The sequence below is a fragment of the Physeter macrocephalus genome, chromosome 17, assembly GCF_002837175.3.
Source record: "Physeter macrocephalus isolate SW-GA chromosome 17, ASM283717v5, whole genome shotgun sequence".
Lineage (NCBI taxonomy): Eukaryota > Metazoa > Chordata > Mammalia > Artiodactyla > Physeteridae > Physeter > Physeter macrocephalus.
In genome coordinates this window covers 9,702,934-9,729,857 of record NC_041230.1, presented here as the reverse complement: position 1 = coordinate 9,729,857, position 26,924 = coordinate 9,702,934, and the positions used below count along the sequence as shown (strand labels likewise).

Below are 26,924 nucleotides of genomic sequence, written 5' to 3'. Positions count from 1 at the left end.
CAAGGTTAGTGTGACTGAAGAACTGACTTTTAAATTTTATCTAATTTTAATTAATTTAAACCTAAATTTAAAAACTGAAGCAGTGTCAAATATTTTCCCATCACTGACAACTTTGTTTTGGTAAGACTGCATTTCACTTTAGTCACCGCACTGCATAGATATTTGTATTATACTGTGCATGTTGTATGTATATGTTGTGTCTAACATCACACATAAACACATCACTGATCTAGTTGGTGTCAAGAAATTGATGTGTTTATTTGAATATCTTATGAAGACAACATGAGTTACACTGATATGAAGGAAATAATTGGTAACTAAGTTACTTGAATTATCATTAAATTAGCATTCTAGGTTTAAAAAATAAGTATGTACATTTAAAAAATTTAAAATGAAAGCATACTACTGATGCAGAATCAAGTGGAATAAGTACTATGGCCAGAATAGTTAAAAATAAGAGACTGGAAGAAGATATACTGTGAATTTCATGATGAATGACAATTGCAATTTGCTGTGACAGAGCAAATCAAAAAAGTTGTTTGATTATGGAAAAAAGAACATTTAAGTTAATGAAGTGGAAAATATTGTGAGACATTTTCAGCAAATACTAGTAAATTTGATGAGAAATTTTCTCTTGATAAGCAAATAGGAATAGATGAAATTAGTTGCCTAAAATCTGAATTAAATGTGCAACAAAAACTTTAAATAAATTTTAAACATAATCTGAGCTTATAACTCTGTCTAGCTATAAAATGGTTTTGGGTCTTGCCCAAAAAACGGAATCAAATTTTAGATGGAGAGATAGCAAGATAAATGATTAGTTTAATTGTGGAAATTTTATTATGATTTTATGAGCAAAGACTAAAAATTATATTTTATAAAAAGTGAAAAGAATCTTCAATTAAGCCACCCAACAACTGCCCTTAGAATACAAGCTCTTTCTAACAATATCAAAAATCAACTTAAAGTTTGTAAAGCTACACATATTCTTCTTTAGTTTCAGATGAGTTGTACAATATGAGATACTGCCCATTTAATACTCTGGGTACATTGTATCACAAAAGGCTTCCAAATCAAAAGGAAATTTTGTCAATTTGCAGCCTACAAAATCAGATTCATAGCACAGATATTTTTGAATTTTTTATATATGTCAAAAAACAGTTTCCACTAGGTATGAAAAAAATAATTTCTATCACAATAGATAGTGCTCTGACAATGTTACACTAAAAATGTGGATTCCTTGGAATTTTAAGGCAAGAGACTAATGTCTTCCTAACTGCTTTGCTTCACAGTATGAAAAGTATCATGGTTTAGAATATACACATAAATATTATGAATCATTATTACTTTATGGAACTGTTGAAAGAGAAAACAATGAATTTATTTATCTTATGTTTTTTGCCAATGCTCATTGGTTGAATGATGACAGAGTTTTACAAAGATTTACCATACTTTGAACTTTGAGACTTAAAAAAAATACTTGCCAAATATTTCATAATCAAGACCCCCCCATATGACAATGTGATTTTTGTTTTCTTACCATATCACGTTGCATATGAACAAACAAAACCTGAAACTCCAAGGAAAGGAAAAGCTTTTCTTGTGACCTAGCTAAAAGGGTAGGAACATTTGTTGAAACTGAAACTTTTAATAAGTTAATAAAAATAATTTTACATATTTTCTAGATGAATCAACATAGAAAAAATTCACTGTAATCAAAAGCACTGTAAAAATATGCTTGCAATGAAGAAGTAGGAAATCTTAGTAAAGAAACAGAAACTATAAAAAAAGTACTAAAGAAAAATTCTAGAATTGAAAAATGCAATATCTCAAAATAAACATTTGATAGATAAGCCTAACAGCAGAATTGAGAGGACAGAAAAAAGAATCAGTGAGCAATAGAAATTATCCAATCTGAAAAACTGAAGAAAAAGGTTGAAGATAAATAACAGAGCCAGTGACCTGTAGGACAATATCAAAAGATTTAACATATGACTACTTGGAACCCCAGAAGGAGAAGTAAGGGCAGAAAAAATATCTGAAGATATAATGGCCAGAGTTTTCTGAAATTTAGTGAAAGGCATGAGTGTACAGATTTCAGAGGCTCAGAGAACCCCAAAAAGGATTAACACAAAGAAAACTATACCAAGGCACATCATGCTCAAACAGCTGAAAACTAAAGGTAATAAAATCTTGAAAGCACAAAGAGGGAAGTGACACATTACACACAGAGGAAAAATAATTCAAATGACTTCTCATAACCTATAGAGGCCAGCAGTCAGTGATATAATATCTTTTTTAAAAATATATAAAACAAAACCCAGGATTCTATAGCAAGAAAAAAAATCCTTCAGGAACAAAGCATTTCAGTAAAAGAAACAATGAAAATTCACCACCAGCAGACATATACTCCAAGAAGTGCTAAATTAAGTTCTTCAAGCTGAAGGAAAATGATACCAGATAGAAATTTAGATCATTGGGAAGGAATGAAGATCATGTGAAAAGGTAAATATAGGGGTAAATATGAAAGATGATGGTGTTTTTTTGATCTTAATTTCTTTAAAAATACACAAGACTGTTTAAATTTCCAGGTGGAATGGTGATGTGACTTTCTGTGGGCTACTTCTTAATTGCAAAAAACAAAAAAAACCCCAAAAAACCAGTACTGATACAATGGAAAGAGCTGGTGGTCAATACATGAATCAAGAGATCAAACATAGCTTCACTATGTGCCACCTGTTATTTTACAATATTGAGTACACAATATTATCTATGAAGTTATCATGTCAAAAATATTTAATCTGAAACCTAATCAAGCCTCTAGACATAACGTCCAGTTCAGAATAAATGTGAGGGATAGAGAAACAACTTAAGCCCGCTCAGAGAAAAATTAGTACAAATACAGAATGTGCAACATTATATGGGTTATTTCTCCTGAGTCTTCAAAAAGTTTGTCACAAAACAGGTAGAGGATAAGTGTTTGACCAAAAGAGACTCAATAGCCATAATCGTATAAAAAATGTGACCTTAGTTTGGTTTTAGGCTTAAAAAAAAAAAGCCAGCACTTTCAAAAGACATTCTTTAAAAAATTAGAGAAGTCTGTAAATGGGATGAATATTACAGAACATTATAGGTCTACTGTTGTTTTTTAGGTGACAATGGCTTAGTGGTCATGTAGAAGATAATCTTTAAATCTAGCAGTTGTAGTTTTGAGTTGTATGTTGATTTTTTTAGAGGTGAAGTGATACCTACAACATTCACTCAGAAAGCACAACAAAATTATATATACCATATATATATATAAAATGTATGATATATGTGAATCTGTATATATATATTTTCATGGGAGAGAGAGAGATACTAAATATAGGTGGAGGGTAAATAAACCTTCATTGTACCATTGTTGTACCTTTTATGTAAATATGACATTTTTCAAATACTTGAGGAAACCTTCTCCAAGTCAACATCTGTCTTTTGGCTACCCATTGTTAATCTCTAATTTCCATGAATTGTAGGGAATGTGGATTGCATGTTATCTGTATTATAGAAATTATTATAAAAAATTTCTTCAAACCACTTTCCAATTTTTCAACAGCTATACTCTCAATATTCAGCAAAAGCATAGGGTTTCTTACCATTATTAATCTTCAGGGGGATGAGCTTTGAATAAAAAAGTTTCTTGTTTAAAATATTCTATGGGATTTTGTCCAGAATTAATTATCTGAAATAAAATATGGATGAGTGATGATAGATTTTTTTTTTGTGTGTGTGGTACGCGGGCCTCTCACTGCCGTGGCCCCTCCCGTTGCGGAGCACAGGCTCCGGACGCACAGGCCCAGCGGCCATGGCTCACGGGCCCAGCCGCTCCGTGGCATGTGGGATCCTCCTGGACCTGGGCACGAACCCGTGTCCCCTGCCTCAGCAGGTGGATTCCCAACCACTGCGCCACCAGGGAAGCCCGATGATAGATTTTTAAAATATGCTCACAGGGTCTTCCTTCCACATGAATTTATTTATAGTAATACTAGTAATTATCATTAAAGAATGATACAATATTTAGTAAGCAAATACTCTGTGCCAGATGCCCTTCCAAACAATCATATTTTATGTTAAATAATTTAATCTTTACCATATCGTTAGGTGGTAGAAGAGTGATAATGTTAAAGGACGTGTCATGGCTAAAGGCTTTCTGACTCTCATTACATTAAGACTTTCTCGCCAATGTGAAATCTTTGATGTTGAGTAAGTTGATAGCAACGAGTAAAGGCTTTCCCACATTCCTTACATTTATGTGGCTTCACACCAGTATGAATTCTCTGATGCTGAGCAAGTCGATCGCTACGATTAAAGGCCTTACCACATTCTTTACATTCATAAGGTTTTTCACCAGTATGAATTCTCTTATGTTGAGAAAGACCTGAGATAGAACGGAAGGCCTTCTTACATTCTTTACATATATATGGTTTCAAACCAGTATGGATTGTCTGATGATAAATTAGTTGAGAATTAAGTCTAAAGGTTTTTCCACATTCCTTACATTCATAAGGTTTCTCCCCGGCATGAATTGACTGATGTGTTTTAAGGTCTCCGACACGACTGAAGGCTTTCCCACATTGTTTACATTCATATGGTTTCAAATCACTGTGAATGATCTGATGTTGAATAAGGTAAGAATGGAGCTTAAAAGTCTTCCCACATTCTTTGCATTCATGGGGCTTCTCGCCAGTATGAATTCTCTGATGTTGTGTAAGTTGAGAGCCTCTACAGAAGGCCTTCCCACATTCCTTACAATCATAGAGTTTCTCGCTACTATGAATTCTCTTATGTTTAAGAAGGCTTGAGCCCCTACTAAAGGCTTTTCCACATTCCTTACATTCATGAGGCTTCTCACCAGTATGACTTCTCTGATGTTCAATAAGTAGATAACTGCGAACAAAGGCCTTTCCACATTGTTTACATTTATACGGTTTCTCACCAGAATGAATTTTCTTATGCTGATAGAGACTTGAACGATGACCAAAGGCCCTTCCACATTCCTTACAAATATAGGGTTTCACACCATGATGAATTTTCTGATGGAGACACATATGTCGGTACAACCTAAAAGTTTCCCCACATTCCTTACATTTGTAGGGTTTCAAACCAATATGAATTTTCTGATGTTCAGTAAGGTGAGAATGACGTCTAAAGGCCTTCCCACATTGCTTACATTCATAGGGTTTCACACCAGTATGAATTATCTGATGTTGAATAAGCTGTGAATAAAACCTAAAGGCCTTCTCACATCCATTACATTCAAAGGGTTTCAAATCAGTGTGACTTTTTTTATGTCTAATAAAATGCTGGAGAACTATAAAGACCTTTCCACATTCCTTACATTCATAGGGTCTTACACCACTATGGTCTCTCACATGTTCAATAAGGTGTGAATATTTCCTAAAGCCCTTTCTACATTCCTTACATTCATATGACTTCTCTTTAGTGTGAAGTCTTTGATGTAGAGGAAGGGATATATGTTTTCTGAATATCATTTGATTACAATATCCCATTTTAGGTGCCTGTTGTCTTTCAAATTTAGTTCTGTTCTGTGAGTCATTTCTGAAAATAAACGCCATAAAGTTGAAGGTTTTACTTCTATTCATTGTCTCCCGATGGTATGAATTTACTTCATAACTGCTTTTTTCTGAAGATAATTTGTTGCTCTCACTTGTGAAATCAATGTCTGAAAGAAAATGAGAGAACAAACAAATGCTATTTTTCTTGTACAAGGGGAAATATAGTAAGAATAATAATAAATTGACAGGTATATCCATTAGAAGTAAAAGGGTCATAAAATTCTAAAATAATGTGATGAAATTTTTTAAAGGCAAGAGGGCTCAGAAAATTATTAAAGCTAACATGAGAATGTAAAGTTTGTGAACAGGCAAAGAGAAAAATCAGTAGTTCTCATATTTAGTTGTGGATCAGTATTACCACAGGAATTTCTTAAATATACAACCCTTTTTTTTTTGAGGGAGGTGAAGCTGAAAAGAATAGCTTTATTTGCTTTGCCAGGCAAAGGGGACAACAGCAGGCTAATGTCCTCAAAACTGTGTGTGCCAACCTGGAGGGGGGTAGTGAGAAGTTTTATAATAATGGTTCAAAGAGGGCATGATCAGCTCCTGTATATACTACCCTTTAGATATCCACTGAGACTGAGTGAATCAGAATCTGTGAGTAGGTCCTGGTCATCTACATTTTTAATATTCTCTACCAGATGGCTCTCTGTGTAATTTTTTCAATGGTCTGTCTTTATCTTAGAATGAAACCCAAGCACATAACCATAAATAAGAAGGCTCTGTCTTCTACAAATTCATTTCAAGCCCTTGACATCTTTTTCCCTATATCTGACCACACTGCATCTTTTCAGCTACTAGAACATACTGCAACTTTTCCCATTGCCTGTGGCTTCACACGGATGCTTTACCTTGCAGGAATCCTCTTAGGTGGCTTCTCTAAATGACTATCTCCAGGTGTTGCAGGTTACAAATCACTTTCTCAGAAAGGCTGGCTCTGCTAACTGTAAGTAAATTCATATCCTTTATTCTATATTCCAACACCTAATTCTTTGTCTTCATGATGCTTTTCTCTCGTACATATTTGTTGTCTAATTTGTTTTACTACTTATTTTCTTACTCGAAAACTCAAGTATGGATTCAAAATTTCTTTCAACTACCACTGAAAAACAAGTTCTACCACAGGTAACTATTAAATAATGAACTGTAGAATAAAATAGTGAATTAAAAAAGGTAACTTGGATGAAAATCAAGGTAAGTAAGGATAAAAATCAAGGTCAGTGGAGAAGGCAACTCAGTAAAATAATGATCTAGTTTCTGAAAATTATGCAACAGTTAACAACTATCTCTCTCTGACTCTAATCTCTCACACCTTATTGCCTCAGTAGCAGGGCCAAATTAGCCCTAGACGAAAAGCTGTTCTGGACCCAGCTTAACAGAGCTTAAAAGCAAACCAGGAAAGGATCAACAGGTCCCATTTACTGAATCCCAGAACAAAGTCCCCCAATCCAGCATTCCAACACAGTAAACGTTGCAATGTCTGGCACCTAATACAAAAATTATCAGGCATGCAAAATAGTAGGAAAATATAACCCTTCCTAGGAGAAAAATCAATAAAAAGAAACAGAGCAAGGAGTGACACATAATAGAATTAGTAGACAAGGATATTTAGAGAGCTATTACAAATATACTCTGTATTTTCAAGTAGCTATTTTCTAGTCATCTCTTACTTTTCTGTAGCTTATCCTTTGTCAGAATCCACATATAAGAGGTCATGGGAAAAATTTCCCCCAAATTCTTACATGTTCAAACTTTTGCACTTTAATGACAAACCATGCAGGCCTGAATATTCCAATTTGTGGGAAGGCTCTTGATGACTGATGCAGTTTCTTTAGTGCTTGTGAGAGTTTTCATATTTTCTATTTTTTTCTTGAGTGTTGGTTTTGTAGATTAAAATTTTCTAATAATTTATTTCATTCGATTTTTCAGTTTTTGGCATAATGTATCAAAATTAGCATATTTTCAAGGTTTCAGGATTTGTAATGAGGCCCCCTTTTTTCCTTACATAGATTCATGTTGAGAGAGTTGCACCAATTTTATTAATTCTTTGAAATAACCAAATTTATAGTTTTGACTTGCTTTTATGTGTTCAGTTTTTATTTCATTAATTTCTGTTCTTTCCTTTATTATTTCCTTTCTTCCACTTTCTTTAATTCTATTGTGCTCTTCCTAACTTACCAAATGGATGGTTAGCTTTTTTTTTTTTTTTTTTTTTTGCAGTACGCGGGCCTCTCCTGTTGAGGAGCACAGGCTCTGGACGCGCAGGCTCAGCGGCCATGGCCCACGGGCCCAGCCGCTCCGCAGCACGCGGGATCCTCTTGGACCGGGGCACGAACCCGTGTCCCCTGCATCAGCAGGCGGACTCTCAACCACTGTGCCACCAGGGAAGCCTGATGGTTAGCTTATTAATTGTCAGCATTTCTTCTGGAAATAAAAGATCCATTGGGAGAGTAAATTTAAAATCCAAACAGATAAGAGCCATTAAAGGAGTGGTGAATTGGCCCTGAAGATCTACCACCGCTTTTCCCCTAGAGAAACTCACTGATTCTGAGCACAGTGATAAAAAAGAGGTAGTTGAGTATTACCAAACTGAAAACCAGCACTGACCCAGCTTAATATCTGCTATTCTATCAGACCCAGAGAGGAAAATGTTAAGTTCTCTCTGGTGGAAGATACCACTATCTAGAACCTCTTCAGTTCTTTTGTACACAATGTCCAGCACACGATCACTATTACTAGTAACTTGGAGAGGCATTACCATATGACAAATAACAAGAGATAAAAACAGAAACAATAGAAGTAGACCCACAGATGATACCGAACAATGAAGGCATACAAGAATTCCAAAATAACTATTGATGGAAGTGTTTAAAAAACAGATGAGGGACTTCCCTGGTGGTCCAATGGTAAAGAATCCGCCTTCCAATGCAGAGGATGCGGGTTCGATACCTGGTTGGGGAACTAAGATCCCACATGCCACGGGGCAACTAATCCTGCACACCACAACTACTGAGCTCACGTGCCTCAACGAGAGAGACCACATGCCGCAAACTATAGAGCCCATGTGCCCTGGAGCCCACGCGACACAACTAGAGAAGAGAAAACTTGCACACCACAACTACAGAGAAGCCCGCATGCCAAAACAAAGAGACTGCATGCAACTAAGACCTGACGCAGTCAACAAAAGAAAAAGAAAATAAATTAAATTTAATTAAAAAAAAAAAGGGACTTCTCTGGTGGTCCAGTGGTTAAGAATCTGCCTTCCAATGCAGGGGACGTGGGTTTGATCCCTGGTTGGGGATCTAAGATCCCACATGCCGAGGGGCAACTAAGCCCGCATGCTGCAACTACTGAGCCTGCTCACTCTGGAGCCCATACACCACAACTAGAGTGAAGCCTGCTTGCCTCAATGAAGAGCCTGCGTGCTGCAATGAAAGATCCCACACAGGCAAAAGACCCGACACAGGCAAAAATAAAATAAATAAATAAGAATAAATAAATTAATTAAGACATAAAAAATAGTAATAAAAAGACAGTAAATAAAAGAATTGCAACAGGTAACTGAAAGTTATAAAAGACAATCAAAGTGAATTTCTAGAGAGGTAAGTTCTCAAAAGAGCTAACGTAGGTATAACTGGAATCCCAGAGGAGAGGAGAGAACGGTCAAGTATTGTCCAAAAACTGAACAAAGACACTTCTGAGTAGAATCTATCAAATCACTGAAAGCCAATATTTTCACTGCTATAACAGAAAATACTCAAAAAGATAATGACCTTGACTCATTCTACCACTGTAAAAATTACAAAGACTCATCTCTAATAAAGAGAAAACCAGGATTCTATGTTACCTGTTCTCCATGTAGGTGGATTGGCAATTAAAATAGAATATTTATTGACATTATGAAAATACACATAATTTGACATTTGTTTTCTTTGCCAGTAGTCATGCAGAAAATTCCCAGAATTCAATCCTTTGGTCATTTAGAAAAAGCAACTGCAGGATGGATCAGAAGGAGGTAGGAAGGTAAATGAAGGACAGAGAAGATTTAGGTGCTGTCACGCTGCGAAGCAACTAAGCCCATGCGCCACAATTACTGAGCCTGCGCTTTAGAGCCCGTGAGCCACAACTACTGAGCCCGCATGCCACAACTACTGAAGCCCGTACACCTAGAGCCCATGCTCCACAAGAGAAGCCACCGCAATGAAAAGCCTGCATACTGCAACGAAGAGTAGTCCCCGCTCGCCACAACTAGAGAAAGCCCGCGTGCAGCAACGAAGACCCAATGCAGCCATAAATAAATAAATAAATTCTTAAAAAAGATTTAGGTGCTGTATGAAGGTGCTTATTTCGATCTAACAAAGCCCAAAATAGTCCTTTGAGAATATGGAGCAGAAATTTCGCTAGTTTCTTGGCACAGAGCATAAAATATACAGTAGAAAAAGTGGATATTCCAGATAGCAGAATCTACATTACTTCAGGCAGATGTCCTTACCCAGTGATATCAAGTTAGTATAATTCTCCAACATCACATCTCTATACAAATTCCTCTGATCTGAGTTTAGGCATTCCCACTCCTCCTGAGAGAAGTCTATGGCAACATCACTGAATGTCAGTGGCACCTGAAATGACAAATTCGTGTATTATTTGTAAAAGTAGAAAAAAAAATTTCAAAATGGAATATTGAGTTGCAGTAGGGGGTGATATATAAAAACAAGTAGGCTGAAGTTAAAGATCATGACATGGGTAGATAAGAATAAATAATAAATAAATTAGCATATCTGCAGTAGATTCCCTACCCAATCTTGAAGAATCCTGTTGGAGCACAAAAAATTTCTTTAATTTTAATTTTCAAAATTTTCTTTAACCTCTTCCCCACAGTTCAGTATTATCCACCAGATGTGTTTCTCATTTTCCCTTTCTACAATCCCTACTGAACTTCTGGTTCTTGAGTTAGAACACACTAATGTAGGATGATCCAGAACAACACTGAATGACTCAAGCCAAGCAATCTCTCTTCCCCTACAAAATGGGCCTCAGAACCCTATTCACTTCTCAGTGATTCCTTAGCCAGAACCCCTCCTCTCTCTAGCCAGGCACCAATCCCATTTCAACCCAAACCTAAAAGCTTTTCAAAGCTGAGGTCTCATCTCACACTGAGACTGAGACCATTCGAAACCAAATTCTCCCTTATCTACCTGGAAAACTATGGAGAAAGTTCTCCCTCTTCTGGTCAAATAGGACCACCATTTCTATACAATGAAACTACAAACCTAACAAGGGAAGCTAAAATACTTCCTTCAAGGTACTTCACCCCTTTACTGCTCCAACACTGCTCTCGAGAGAAGACTGAACATATAGAAGAGGAATAAATCATTTGATGAAAAACTGAAAAATCAGTTTGAAAAAAGGGAGCAAATAGGGAGGACACCATCCTTCTCTGTAAAGGCAGCAACTGTGAAACAGGCTGAGATACAGCTTTCCTAGGAAGGAGGTTTTGGGATAAAGAATGAAAATATTATCTGAATTAAAAATTGTAATATTTCAGGAAGGAGAGACATCCACTTACCCGGCCCATGGTTTTACAACTGCCAATCATCCTCAGAAGCTGAGTCCAGAGAAGCCAGGGCTGAGGGAGGAAAAAGAAGCCTTGAGACCCAATGTAGCTCAGAACTCCCAAAATTAAGGTAAGAGAGCCTTTCTTTTATCTTCTTTATTCCTGTTTCTCGCCATCCTTGCCCACTCTCTGCCCTCCCAAACACATAAACACATGTCAGGGGATATGAGACAGAGTCCAGACAAACTCAAACCCTTTCCTGTGTCTGGGAAACAAGCCTCACAAGTGTGGATACAGAGCAGAGGCTCTCTTGAACCAAAGCCAGATCCAGACACGCCCCTCTGGCCTATTTCTCATTCTGATCATGCCAAATGTACCCAGCTTGGGTTATCCAGTCACACTAAGTAGATCCTCTCCAATTCAGCCCTACCTTCCAGGGTTGAGACCAGGCCATACAACACAAACTTCAACAACCTTCATGGCCTCAAGGTGGACCTGGACTCTGCCAGACAAAAGGCAGAAAACAGGGACTTCCCTGGTGGCGCAGTGGTTAAGAATCCACCTGCCAGTGCAGGGGACACAGATTCGAGCCCTGGTTTGGGAAGTTCCCACATGCCGTGGAGTAACTAAGCCTGTGAGCCACAACTACTGAGCCTGCGCTCTAGAGCCCTCGAGCCACAACTACTGAGCCCACGTGCCACAACTACTGAAGCCCATGTGCCTAGAGCCCATGCTCTGCAACAAGAGAAGCCACCGCAATGAGAAGCCTGCGCACCGCAATGAAGAGTAGCCCCCACTCGCTGCAACTAGAGAAAGCCTGCACGCAGCAATGAAGACCCAACGCAGCCAAAAATAAAAATAAATAAATAAAATAAATTTTTTAAAAAGGCAGAAAAGAGTAGGGACCAACCTGGAAAACCTGACCACCGTAAAACTGTCTGCCCATGTGAAGCCTGAACTTGACTCCAAGGTCCTCTGGGCTGACCAACCTGGATTTCCCTATCAGGATCCACTTTGCTTGCTGGCATGAATTACTGCCACCCAGTACCCACAAGGGAGGTGTGAATTCATGCTTACTAAAGCCATACAGTAATACATAGATATCTGTAACCTTTTATGTGATAGCTGCGCTATACACATTAACATTTAATCCTGAAATGTACTTATTAACTCAATTCAACAGATGAGGAAATAAAAGCTCAAAGAAGTAAAGGTATTTTCCCATATCACAAACTATAAGTAGAAGTGATGTTTTCAATCACATTTCTATAATTATAAAGTCAACTTTTTTTTTGAACTGTTGTCTCTGACACCCAGATTTTTTGTTTCATTATATGAAACCTGAACATAAATAATTAAGACAGCACCTGTCAAAAGATTTACTAAAGAGATGTGTTAAAGCAACAAAGATAGTACAATTTTACAGGTATTCAACTGTCAGATTTTAAAAGTTGATGATACACCACATATTAGTAAGGCTGTAGGGAAAAGAGCATTCTCATGCTGTCCTATAGACCTGTGAAAACCTAGTGCAATTAAGACATGTACGAAAAATTATGCATAAGATGAATTTAATGATGAAAGGCCGTTTCTGAGACTTCACCTAAAGGAAATAACTGTAAAATGTACCTAGAGATGTATAAAGGAATATGATGATAGACACTAGTTAAAATGAAAAAAAAAAACGCTGGAGAAAAATCTAAATGTACTTAGATGGGTAGTTAATTCAATAAAGTGTATTCATTCATATAATGGAAAATGAAATAGATACTGAAAATGATTGTGCAGATCACTGGTTCTCAATAGGGGGTGATCCTGCCCCCCAGGGCACATTTGGCAATGTCTGGAGACATATTTGTTTGTCAAAATGTGTGGAGGGGTGCTACTGTAACTAGTGGGTGGAGATCAGGGATGGTGCTGACCATCCTACAAGGCATAGGAAAGCCCCCCACCACAGCTAAGAATTATCTAGTCAAAAATATCAACAGTGCTAAGGTTGAGAAACCCTGACATAGACTTATTAAAGGAAGATAACGTAATCCAGAGTCTCTATAATATATTATCGACAATGCCAGTATATGATAAAACTTATGAAAAATGCAAAGAAACAGGAAAGTTACTGATAATCAAGAGAAAAAAATCAACAGAAATAAACCCAAAGATGATCCAGACAATGGAGCTAGTAGACAAGGACTTGAAGATATTATGATTAACATGCTAAAGAAAATAGAGGAAAAGATGGAATGCAAAATGGAGTATATCAATAGAGATTTAGTAGAATCATAAAAAAGAGACCCACATGAACATTTTATAGTTATAAAAATATAATATCAAAAATTTTTAATGTATTGGATGGATTTGACAGCAGAAAATGGTATTAATTAACATAAAGTCAAATTAAGAATAATCTTACGCAGAGAGAAAAAAGAAAGAACAGAGCTGAACATAAGAGAAATACAAGAAACAGACAAAATGTGGAATTGAACACCTAAAAGAAAATAGAACGGAAAATTGATTTGAAGAAATAATGGACACAATCATTCCAAATCTCATGAAATACCTTGATACATAAATCAAAAAGCTCAGCAAACCTAACCAGATAAAATAAGGAAATTCTTACCCAGGCACTTCATGGCCAAATTGTTGAAAAACAAAATTGGAAAACATATCTTGAAAGTATGTAGTTTAAAAAAGACATCAGTTATAAATAAACAACAACAACAAAAATAGTTCTTATCTCAACAGAAACTTTAGTGGCCTGAAAAATCGAATCGTATCTTCAAAGTGCTGAAAGAAAAAACCCTGACAACTCTGAATCTTATGCCTGGAGAATATATCTTTCAGAAATGAAGGTAAAATAAAGATTTTTTTGAACAGAAGCTGAGAGAATTTCTGATCAACAGACCCACAATACAAGAAATACTAAAGGACAGCAGTCAGGCTAAAGGAAAATAATCCTAGATGGAAGCATGAATGTGCCAAAAAGCAATGAACAGCTGTGGACAAGTAAATATATGACTAATATGACTAAACAAATGGACTGTTTAAAGGAACCAAAACTAGAATGCTTTGTGAAGATTGTATTACTGGAAGAAGGAATGACAATACAGCATAAATGGATTTAAACTATTGAAATGTTCTTATGTTATTTGGTATGTGGTTAAAAACCCTACATTTTTTATTTTTTCTCGGCTGTGCCATGCAGCATGCAGGATCTTAGCTCCCCAATCAGGGATCGAACCTGTGCCCCCTGCATTTCGAGTGCAGAGTCTTAACCTGTGGACCGCCAGGGAAGTCCCCTAAAAACCCTATTTTAAAGAAGACTGTATTAAAGATGCACCCTATATGGGGAAATATGTATACATATAGCTGATTCACTTTGTTATACAGCAGAAACTAACACAACATTGTAAAGCGACTACATTCCAATAAAGATGTTAAAAAAAAGATGCATCCTATAATAGCTCAGGTAACTACTAAAAGAATTATACAAAGATGCACAACTAAAAAAGCTAATAGAGGAGATTAAATGGAATAATGAAAAATACCTGATTAATTCAAAAGAAGGCAGGAAAGGAGGAATAAAGAAATGAAGGATAAATGGGATAAACAGAAAACATATAGGAAGATGGCAGATTTAAACCAAACTATATCAGTAATTGTAATAAAATGTGAATGGACTAAACATTGCAATTAAAAACTAAGATTTTCAGATTAAGTTGAAAACAGGATCAATTACACTGCTTATAAGAAACATACTTTAAAGACACAGATATGTTAAAAGTAAGAGTGGAAAAGTATATTAGACAGTAATTAGAAGCACACTTGGTATATTAACAACAGATAAATAGACTTAAATGCAAGAAGTATTATAAGTAATAAAGACAGATATTTCCTACAATTCAACAAGAATATAAGTTATCCTACATTCCTTATACTCCTAATGAGATAGCTTCAAAAGCAAAAGTCAATAGAATTAAAAGACAAGTTTATAATTAAATTTAGAGATTTTTTTATACCCTCCATTGGTAACTGATAACAGGAAGAGAAAAAAAATCAACAAGGCCATAGAAGGTTGAACAGGAATAACCAAAATGACCCAACTGAACATTATACTCCCAAACTACAGACTACACATTCTTTGCATATTTTTCAGAATATTCTGGGCCATAAAACAAGTATCTATAAACTTCAAAGGATTAATATCAAAGAATGTATATTTTGGAACTCAAAAACAGGTATTTCTCAAATGTTTCCAAATATAAAAATTCACTTTAAATAAGTACAGGTCAAAGAATAAATCATAATGGAAACTAGAAAATATCTGGAGCTAAATGATAATAAAAGTATGGCATAACAAAGCTTGTGAGAAGCAGTCAAACCAATGCTTACAATGACATTTTTAGCTTTAAATATATATTTTTTGCTTTTGTTTTGTTTTTACAAATGCTGCAGATAAGTGCCATTCATTATCTAATTACCACTGGTAATTACTAGGTGTACTAAAGACATATTGACATAGTAAATCAATTAGTAGTGAAATTATTATGAAAATCCTTTGTCAAATTACTACAATGCCAAATAAACCCATAATTTATTTTCTCCCAGTAGATAGCATGAGCATTTATAATGATTGCCCACTTATTATTTTCCTTTCTTATTACTCTTTGATCCCCTTCACCCAAACATAAATTTATGTTTTATAAAGTAGTATGGTTAAAAATCAATGATCTACCTTTGGAAGCTAGAAAAGGAAAAGCAAATTAAGCCTACAGAAGGTAAAACATACTAAAACGAATGGCATAAAAAACCCAGATCTATAACAGAGAAAAATCAATAAAGCCAAAAGCTATTTCATTGAAGAGATAAGATTAATAAACCTCTAGCTATACTGTTCAAGAAAAAAATTGCCAATATCAGGACTATAAAAGGAGATATCGGGCTTCCCTAGTGGCGCAGTGGTTAAGAGTCCGCCTGCTGGGGCTTCCCTGGTGGCGCAGTGGTTGAGAGCCCGCCTGCCGATGCAGGGGACACGGGTTTGTGCCCCGGTCGGGGAGGATCCCGCGTGCCGCGGAGTGGCTGGGACCCTGAGCCATGGCTGCTGAGCCTGCGCGTCCGGAGCCTGTGCTCCGCAGCGGGAGAGGCTGCAACAGTGAAAGGCCCGCGTACCGCAAAAAAAAAAAAAAAAAAAAAAAAAAAAAAAAAGGAGATATCACTACATATATTATAGACATTATTAAATTGATAACAGAATTTTATGAACAACTCTATGACAATAAACTTGAAAATGTAGATGAAATTTTAAAATTTCTTGAAAACAATTCAATGAAACTGATATAAGAAATGGAAAATCTGAATATTGTTATATTTATTAAAGAAATTAAATCTATATTATTAAGGACCTTCCCATAAAATGTCAGGCCCAGAGGCTTCAGTGGCAAATTCTCCAAACATTTAAGGAATTAAAAATGCCAATCAAACTCAATATCTTCTAGAAAACAAATAAAAATGGACCATGTCATGAGGCCCTCATAATTGTGATATCAAAACCTGACAATGACATTACAAGAAAGGAAAACTACGATATATCTCTCTCATGAACACAGATGCAAGTATATTAAATAAAATATTAGCAAGGAGAGCCCAGTGATATATATGACCAAGAGATTTATTCTCAAAATGCAAAGTCACTTTATTTTTAAAAAGCAATCAATGTAATCTTCAAACTTTAAATAATAAAGGAGAAAAACCATTCAATCATTTCATTACATGCAGAAAAACCATTTGATAATATTCAACATCAGTTCATGATCAAAATTCTCAGCAAACTAGGAATAGAACTTCTTTAATTTTATAAAGGGGATCTACAGAATAAAACTGAGAGGTAAAATATGGACTACTGTCTTGAGTTCAGGAATAAGGCAAGGGTCTCCACTTTTACCACTTCCATTTAACTTTGTATTTGAAGGCCTATCCAATACCATAAGAGAAAAAAGTGAAATGAAAGGTATGAAGATTGGAAGGAAAGAGGTAAATCCATATTTATTTGCAGATAACATGATTTTGTACATAGAAAAAATTTTTCAATTCTACAGACTATTAGAATACATGAATTAGAAAGTTTGTTGAATAAAAGGTCACAGTATAAAACAAACAATTATATTAAAGCAAAGCTATTGAAAAATGAGATTTTAAAAATCCCAACAGTTCATAAAAAACATGAAAAATATAAAACACTTTGGAATGAATCTAACAAAAGAGATGAAAGACTTTTAGACTGAAAACAACAAAACATTAAGGAAAGAAGTTAAGGAAGAATTAAATAAATGGAAACATATTTCATGTTCATGAATTGGAAGAATCTATTTTAAGATGACCAATTCTCTCTAAACTGATCTACTGATTCAATGCATCTCTAAATAATATCAGCAGCTTTTTTTTAGAACATTAAGAAAATCATTCTAAAATTATATGGAAATGCTAAGAATCCAGAACAGTCAGGGCAATTTTGAAGAACAAAGTTGTCGAATGTACATTACCAGATGTCAAGACATAATATAAAGCTACTGTAATTAAAACAGCGGGACTGACACAGGATTGACAAACAGACCAACAGAATAGACAGTCCAGAAAGAGCCCTGTACATATATAGTCACATTTTTTTTAACAATAAAAGTCTGACTTAGAGCAGAAAGGATAGTCTTTTCAACAAATGGTGCCTGAGCAATTGGCAATCTGTGTGGAAAAAATGGTTTTGACCCTGATCCCACCACATATACAGAGGTAAATTCAAGATGGATCATAGGCCTAAATGTGAAAGCTAAAGCAATAAATTTTCTGTAAGAAGAAACAGAAAATTATCTTCATGATCTTGGGGTAGGCAAAATTTTCTCTCCTTTTTTGGTTTAATTTTTATTTCCACTTATTTTAGACTTAGAGAAAAGTTGCAAGAGTAGTACAGTTTCCTATATACCACTCAAACTAATGTGAACATCTTACATAGGACAATGGTCAAAAGCAGGACATTAACATTGGTACAGTACTACAAATGGCATATCTTATTCAAATATCACCAGTTTTTCCCACTAATGTCATTTCTCTTTTCCAGGATCCTATACATGATCCCACACTGCATTGAGCTGTTATTTCTCCTCAGTCTCTTCCAGTCTCCACAGTCTTTCTTATGGTAATAGTTTTCAATTGCTGCCATAACAAATTACCACAAATTTAGCTTAAAACAACACACATTTATTATCTCACAGTTTCTGTGAACTTGGAGTCTGGACACAGTTTCGATGGATGGTCTCCTCATGCTGGTCTTATGAGCTGCAAACAAGGTATCAGCTGGGCTGTGTTCTCATTCAGAGGCTCAAGTGGGGAAGAATCCACTTTCAATTTCATTCAGGTTGTTGGCAGAATTCATACCCTTGCAGCTGGATGACTGAGGGCCTCAACCTTTTGCTGGCTGTCAGCTGGAGAATGACCTCAGGTCCTAGAGGCTGCCTGCAGTTTCTTGCAAGGGCTTGTCCAACACTGCCTTCCTTCATCAAGCCCACAAGTAGAGTCTCTAGCTCCAGTCTGCTATGATGGAGTCTTTTTTTGTTTTTGTTTTGGTATTTTTTGGCCGCGCCTCGCAGCACGTGGGATCTTAGTTCCCTGACCAGGGATCAAACCCACGTCCCCTGCAGTGTAAGTGCAGAGTCTTAACCACTGGACCACCAGGAAAGTCCCTATGATGGAGTCTTATGTGAAATAATGTAACCATAGTAGCGACATCCCATTACTTTTGCCATATAAAGTAACCTAATCAATCAAAGGACTGACATCCCCTCACCAATTTTCTATAGGTTAGAAACAAGTCACAGGTCCTGCTTGCACTCCAATGGAGGGGGATTATACAATGGCATAGACACCAGCAGGCAGGAATCATGGCGGTCACCCTAAAGTCTGTCTATCACACCTAATTCATGACCTCTTCACTTCGGAGGAGTACCAATCATTTAAGTTATCAAACGTCCCTCCACTTGGTTTGTCTGATGTTTCACAATTGGAATGAGGCTCTGCATTTTTGGCAGTACCACAGTGATGCTCTGTCCTTCTCATTGCGTGATATGAAAGGGCTCATGATGTCAATACTTTATCACTGATGATGTTAACCTTGATCACTTGGTGAAACTGCTTTCTGATGGGTTTCCCCACTAGAAAGGTACTACCTTTCCCTCTGTTGTTAATAAATATTGTGGGTGATGGAGAATCCTTTGACACTATGCAAACCCTTTTTCTCTTCAAACTTTCAAACTTTCACCCTCTAGTTTTAGCATCTACCAGTGGATCTCGCCTGAAACAACTATTACTGTGGTGTTTGCCTAATGGCCATTTTCCATGTCCCTCTTTCCTTCTACATTTAACAACTGGAATTCTACCATAAGGAAGATCTGTCCCTTCTGTCCCTTCTTCCCCAGGAAAAGATGTTTTAAACAGAACAAAAATGCAATAGCCATAAAAGAAAAAGATTGTTAAATGAGCTCAGTTAAAATTAAGACTATCTCTTCATTATAAGATATCATTAAGAAAGTGAATAAGAAGTTACAGGCTAATAGGAGATATTCCCTTTCTCTGTCTGTCTGTCTGTCTGTCTCTGTCTCTTTCTACACACACACACACACACACACACAAACACACACACACACAGGTTTATATACACACACAAAGGACTTGTATTCAAAATATATCTAAAATTCCTACAAATCAATAGGAAAAGGAACAAAAGCCAGGCTAAAAAAGACAAAAGATTTGAATAGACAGTTCATCAGAATATGTCAAAATGGGCAGTATCATATGAAAAGATGCTCACATTATTTATCAGAAAAATACAAAAATACAAATTAAAATCACAATGAGATACTCCTACACATGCATCAGAATGGTTAAATTTAAAATGATTGACGATATCAAGTGTTGACCAGTTTGAGAAGTAACTAGACCTTGCATACATTGCAGATTGCAGTCGGAGTGTAAATTAAGTTAACCACTTCCACCCCCATGTATATTCCCAGGAAAAACAAGAACATATGTCCACAAAAAGACCTGTACAAGAATTTTCATAGAAGGTTTATTCATAATAGTCAAATACTGGAAACAACTCATCATCATAAGAATGAATAAACAAATTGTGGTAAGGTCAAACAATGGAGTACTACACAACACTTGGGTTGGGGGTAACCTACTGATTCACAAAACAACACGTATGAATCTCAAAAGTTCAGTTTTGGACAAAAAGCAGCAGAGACAAGAGATTCCATTTATATGAAGTTCAAGAACAGACAAATCTCATCTTGAGTGATAGAAGTCAGTATAATGTTTACTTCTTGTGGGGGAGGGTTCGTTCTAACTGGGACAGGACACAAGCACATCTTCCAAGAGGGGATAGAAATGCTCTATTTCTTGATTTGGGTGGTGTTTTCAAATGTAAAGATTCATTAAGCTATATGCACAGCTAAGATATGTATACTTTATTATATATATTTCCATGAAAAAATGAAAGAGACCTTTATTTGATGATAATGGGTAAAACCATTATATTTCAAAATGTTACCCTGTTATGACAAGTAAAATAACATGTATGAATATATGCATGTGCGTTGAGGGATGGATAAAAAAATTTGGAGTAAAATGTTTAGAGCAGTCTCTTCATTTTGAGCTTCTCTGTACTTTCTGAATTATTGTATGAGAATGTATTACTTCTATAATAAAAATTATAATAGAGTTAATCACTCTCTTTGAGATTGGAGGGTGAAATAAAAGATGAATATGGTGATATTTGGGGTATGATGAAGAGGCCTTTTTTTCTCCAAGGGCTTAAAGTCTTTGAGTTGATTGTCTCATACTGGAATATCAAGGTTCTGTGTCATCAGTGATGAACTTTGATATTCCATAGTTTTCCCTTTTCTGGATTCCCCTGACTCACCTGGACAAATCCTCTTGTCACTACACTCTCCACCTACTAGGCCTGGACTCCTTGTTCCAATTCAGGAATTACACCTGGCTTGGAAACAGAAAAACCTGCACATAAAAGAAATGGAACTTAGGCATGCTGCAGCTCTCAACAAATCCAGATACAGTCCTGTGGTGAAGGGGCAGGGAAGTCCAGCATAAGAAAGGCCAAAGGAAAGCCATTCAAGGAACCAGGATGATGATGCCTCAAGGAAAATACAGTAGAACAGTCATTTGAATCTCAAATCCCTCGGAAATTCAAACACTTCAACCTCCCTAGAGGGTCACATTAAGGGAAGAAAAAAGCCCCAGAGATCACATTTTGAATTTAAAGATTTGATCATAAAGACTCTGCTTCTATGATTTTTCAGTGTCACATCCTTATACAAGTTCTTCTAAGACAGTACAGTTATCAGTAGAGGCTGTTGCCACATTCCCAAACATCATTACCCCTGAAATTACAAAGACCTAAGTTCCCATATGGCCTGAGAAATTGGAAGAAGTGAAGTTGATCAAGATATAGAAGTGGTACAGCATGGAGAGCAGGCATGTTCAGCATTCTAAACTCAGCAACAGCTGATGTGTCCATGTAATGAAATATTAAACAGTCATTAAATGCTAAGTTTGAGAAACTGTTAAGGGAATGAAAATATTCAAAATATCATGTCAGTAAAAAAATTAGGTTACAAAGACCAAAAGTTCAATTAAAAAGTGGGCAAAGAATCTGAACTGACGTTTCTCGAAAGAAAACATACAAATCGCCACTAAGTACGTGAAAAGACCCTCAACATCATAAGCCAACAGGGAAATGCAAATCAAAACCACAAGACCCACTTCATACCCACTAGGATGCCTATAATAAAAAGGACAGATAATAACAGGTGTTGGTGAAAATGTGGAGAAATTGGAACCCTCACACGTGGCTGTTGGGAATGTAAAATGGTACAGACATTTTGGAAAACAATCTGACAGTTTCTCAAGAGTTACCATATGACCCAGCAATTCCACTCCTAAGTGTATACCTAAGAGAAACAAAAATATATGTCTACACAAAAACCTGTACACAAATGCTCCTGTCAGCATTATTCATAATAGCTAAGAAGTAGAAACAACTCAAATGCCCATCAACGGATGAATGGATAAATAAAACAAGGTATATCCATACAATGGAATATTATTCAGCCTTAAAAAAGAAGAAAGTTCCGACACATGCTACAACATGGATGAATCTATGTGAATCACAGGGAAAACACTATGGTAATTCAAAGAAGCTGGTCACAGAAGACCACACATTGTGTGATTCTAGTTCTACAAAATGTCCAGAGGGGCAAATTAATAGAGACAGAAGGTAGGTAAGTGGTTGACCATGGCTGGGGAGGTTGCAGGAAATGGGGAGTGACTGCTGATAGGAATAGGGTTTCTCTTTAGGGTGATGAAAATGTTCTAAAGTTGACTGTGGTGATGGTTTCACAAGCCTGTGAATATATTAAATGTATAAAATTGTACACATCAAGTAGCTAAATGGTGTGGTATGTGAATTGCATCTCAACACTTATAAAATTAGGTTACGAATGCACAAAATCATACAAATACAAAATATGATTATATTTATAAAAATATATGTACTTATCAATATATAGAGAAAAAGTGACAGACGTCAATAAATAGAAAAAAAATATAAATGTATGTATCTATTTATTAACATTGCTTATTTGTGTGTCATAGCCCTGGTTTTCTTCCTTTTCCTAAATGTATATTTCAGAAAATTTTAAACAATAGCCATTCCTTAATTTTATTCTCCACAAGGGAACATTATAACCAGGATAGCTTGCTCATATTATAATCTGCCTGATAACCCAATTTAAAATTCAATATATGGTACCAAAAAAATGCAAGGTAATGCCTGTCCAACAGCGAGGCTACGTGACATTTAGAATCATACAAGTTACTTGGTAGCTGTTTGTAGAACTGAACGGAACTAAAGAGAGAAAAGAGCTCATAACTTTATATTCAGCTAAATCAATTAAGAGCTACTGTTACTCCTTACTAAATTGATTTTCATTATCTGTACCAGAATGTTAGACAAATGATGAGACATTTAATTATATCTTAACTCTATTTACACACACACACACACACACACACACACACACACACACACACACACACAGATATGTTTTTTATTTTTTAAAGGAGCAACCTCTTCTCCAAACAGGTGGAAAAAAATCTCACCTCTTCCTCCCCCTCTTTAATATCCCTGAACCTGAAGATAAAGCCTAGTACACTCTATAACAAAGGTTCTCAAAATTTTATCTCTGGGAACTTATCAGAAATGCATATTCTCAGCTCCATCCCAGACCCACTGAATTAGAAATTCTGAGGCTGGGGCCCAGCAAACTGTATTTGAACAAGCCCTGCAGGTGATTCTGATGCAGCTTACATTTGAGAACTAACGCTGTTCTAAAAACAGTTCCTGTGTTTTTACTGAAATGTTTTACTTCATTTCCATCAGTTCCCAGTACTTGAACCAACCCTAATTTGTTTGTCTATAGAAATGTATGTCTGTGTAAACTGGAGGCTGTGATGTTTTGTACACATTAATGGTAGTCTCAATGCTCCTTTCTATTATATATTCCTGATTGGTAGATTTATTTTGCTTCTGAACCTGTCCTCCTAGCTAAGATGTCCTGCAAACAGCTGTTGAGACACCTTGTCGCATTTACTGTCACTATGCATTTAACATCACTAGAATAAAAACGCTAAGATGTAAAATCCATTTTTCTTCACAGAGTTCTCATAATTTGATCATATTCTGGCAGTGCTGCTATAAACAAAATGATGTCTCTTACCACCAACTCCTGAGGCAGGTCACCTGAATTTCTCTAGTGGCATTTCAGATCCTCTATCTTACTTATTCCTATCCTGATTTCATTTCTTTTTTTTTAAATTTTATTTATTTTTTATACAGCAGGTTCTTATTAGTTATCTGTTTCATACATATTAGTGTATGTATGTCAATCCCAATCTCCCAATTCATCCCATCCCCCTTTCCCCCCTTGATGTCCATACATTTGTTCTCTACATCTGTGTCTCTATTTCTGCCTTGCAAACCGGTTCATCTGTACCATTTTTCTTGATTCCACATATATGCATTAATATATGATACTTGTTTTTCTCTTTCTGACTTACTTCACTCTGTATGATAGTCTCTAGGTCCACTGATTTCATTTCTTTACTGGATAACAAGTCATTTGAGGATAGCAACTATATCTTCTTGTCATTGTGTTCCAATGAGTACAAGCATAAATATCTGGTATTTGACTCAAATTTCAAAACCAGAAATTTATCCTTAGGTTATGACTATAATAGGACATAAAGATCTATGCATAATGGTGTTTATTATAGACTAATTTAATTTTTAGTCAAAAATAGAAATATAATAGCTAACAGTAGGCCACAGGTTAAATAAATTATGGCGAGAAGGGCTTGGGGACCCTGACGGGGTGATTCCTCTGCATGGCCCTATGATTTACAGATATGTCAGTACCAGGCAGGACATTTCAGCTGAAGGAAAAGAAGGATTACATGCCTTTAAAATTAAAGTGTGTTTTATGAATAATGAGGAAACACCAACTCACCTGAACTTAAACTTTTAGTTGTGTAACAAAAATTCTTTCCTCTCTCAGGATCCTTTTTTTTTTTTCCAAGACAGGCAGCACTGGGAAAAGAGAAGGCAATTTCTTGGAGAGCACATTCACTTACAAAATACCCTCCGTCCATGACCATACCCCTTTACCCAGTCCACCACAAACAACCAAATGGGAGTAGGAAGGAGACTGGGACAGCGTTGACCTTTCCCAGTATGAGAGAGGCCCCGTCACTGACGTCCAGGGTGGAATCTATCTAATTCACAGCAGGTTCCTGAGGCCAGAGTTTTGGAAATGCTGTGGTTGTGAAACATAGCTGGCCCCTCGGAACTTTCTAAGGGGACCCTCCCAGGATGGAATCTTACTCCTGGGACCTTATCAGGTCTTCCCAGAAGCCTGTCTTGGGGCCGCATCCAGCTTCAGAAAATCTCATCTCATGATCGAGTCTGTGTCTTCTTGCTGGGATCCTCCATTCTTCCATTCTAAAGCTCAGAATCTGGCTTCCCTCCTTTATCTGCGCCTGACCCCAAGTGGCTGTGAGGGGAGAGGGCTGAGGAATCAGCGAAGTCTAGAGCCAAGAGTTCCAGTGACAACCCACATGGCCACACAACTCTCGCTCATCCATAAACCACGCAGTTAAATAAGCACAATCGCCCAGTTAAATAATGACACACAAACGCACACATTGTCACGGAGACACGTGTACACCTACACACACACACACACACACACACACACACACACACACACACAAATATCTCAATAGGCATACAAATCTTCTCTGCTGCTCACGCAGACACCAGCCTGAGACTCGAGGCCCGACAAGCCGCGTCCGCGCCCGGAGCGTCCTTGCCTTGAGCGCCTGTCACCCCCACCGCGGGTTCCAGTCCAGCTGCAGTGAGAGACTATGGCAGCTTCCGCCGATTTTTATCTTTGGATACGATCTACTCACCACGTAGGGACCACAGCTGCTCGGCCACCGGAAGAGGACCCAGGGACCGAGGCTGATGCGAGCCCGGTGGCTTCTGGGAAATGCAGTCCATCCGGAACTGCCGGGAGTGCGCGGTGTTCCGAGTGCGCAGGCGCAGGCGTGTGACGGCGCGCGGCGGAGGTTGACCCGACCTCGGGAGGACTGTGGCTTTAGGTAGACCTGCGTACGTGGAAGAGGCGAATGGAATATGAGTTCAGACTGTAGTAGACCGAGCAGGCGCTTGGGGACTTCAGAGCCTCAAACCTGCGTGCAGCAGGAGGAGGAGGAGTAGGTGGTGGGCTCTTGGGTACGGTGGTTACCTAGGTGTGAGCTGTGAGGACAAGACTTTAGTCTTTCACCCTCCACCCAGGTAGCATCATCACCTGGAGTAGCGCCAGGAGCACAGCTGGCATTAAGTATGCATTTGTTTTAAAGAAAGAACGCCTGGGCGTGTGTAGGTGTCTTCGCGTTTTCATGCTGTATGATGTTGTGGGACCCATTGTGTGTCTGTAACCATGTATGGGATTGTTTCTGTTTGGTTTGTTTCGTAGAGTGTGGATGTGAAAGTGGTTTGTGTTTCAGATTTTGAGATATTATAAAACTTGTTAAGCACACTTCCTCCCCACTCCTCCATCCCCACCCCGAAATTCCTCCTGCCCAGTAACTTGCCTTTCTTTCCATAAAAGGCCGAGTCTGGCTGACTTTTGCCGAAGACACATACTAGCAGGGCTGACTCATCCATTAGACACAGAAGGCAAAATGCCTAGGGCCCACAATACTTTTAGGGGCCTACAAAAATGTCTTTTAAAATCAGAAATAAGCATTAATTTTTGGTCAAAGAAAGTGTTTAATTCAAAAAAACTCAATTTATTATTATTACTATACCTAAACAATCGTAAAATACTATTATTTTTATTTTCTGTTTTTTGGAAGAAAGGGCCCACAGAGGTCATAATGCAGCCCTGCACCTTAGCCAAATCAAATCAGATTTCAATCCAGTCTTATTCCTCTCCCAACTCCCCAGTGGGACTTGTGAAAACAGCACTGTACCCGCTGACCTTAGGTGAAACTGCGGTGAACTCTGGCCTTCCCTCATGTGAGCCCTCCATGGCCCCAGTGGAGAGTGGAACTTTCCTTTCCTAGCT

At 37.1% G+C, this 26,924-nt stretch overlaps 1 protein-coding gene across 5 annotated transcripts; it reads right to left on the bottom strand.

Annotated features, from left to right (window-relative positions):
• Positions 1–4,094: 4,094 nt before the first annotated feature.
• Positions 4,095–26,784, bottom strand: ZNF404 (zinc finger protein 404). Of its 5 annotated transcripts, XM_024132426.2 has the most exons (6): positions 25,582–25,722; positions 24,801–24,880; positions 21,137–21,231; positions 11,182–11,241; positions 10,108–10,234; positions 4,095–5,722 (listed from the first exon to the last, which is right to left on the bottom strand). In XM_024132426.2, exons 4-6 carry the CDS (start codon positions 11,209–11,211, stop codon positions 4,200–4,202), a joined length of 1,680 nt encoding a protein of 559 aa, XP_023988194.1. In that variant the 5' UTR covers positions 11,212–11,241; positions 21,137–21,231; positions 24,801–24,880; positions 25,582–25,722; the 3' UTR covers positions 4,095–4,199. The 5 variants fall into 5 exon arrangements, with proteins under 5 accessions (XP_023988194.1, XP_007107752.1, XP_007107750.1 ...); XM_007107690.2 differs by lacking the exons at positions 21,137–21,231; positions 25,582–25,722 and adding an exon at positions 25,762–26,784; XM_007107688.2 differs by lacking the exon at positions 21,137–21,231.
• Between the last annotated feature and the right edge of the window lie 140 nt (positions 26,785–26,924).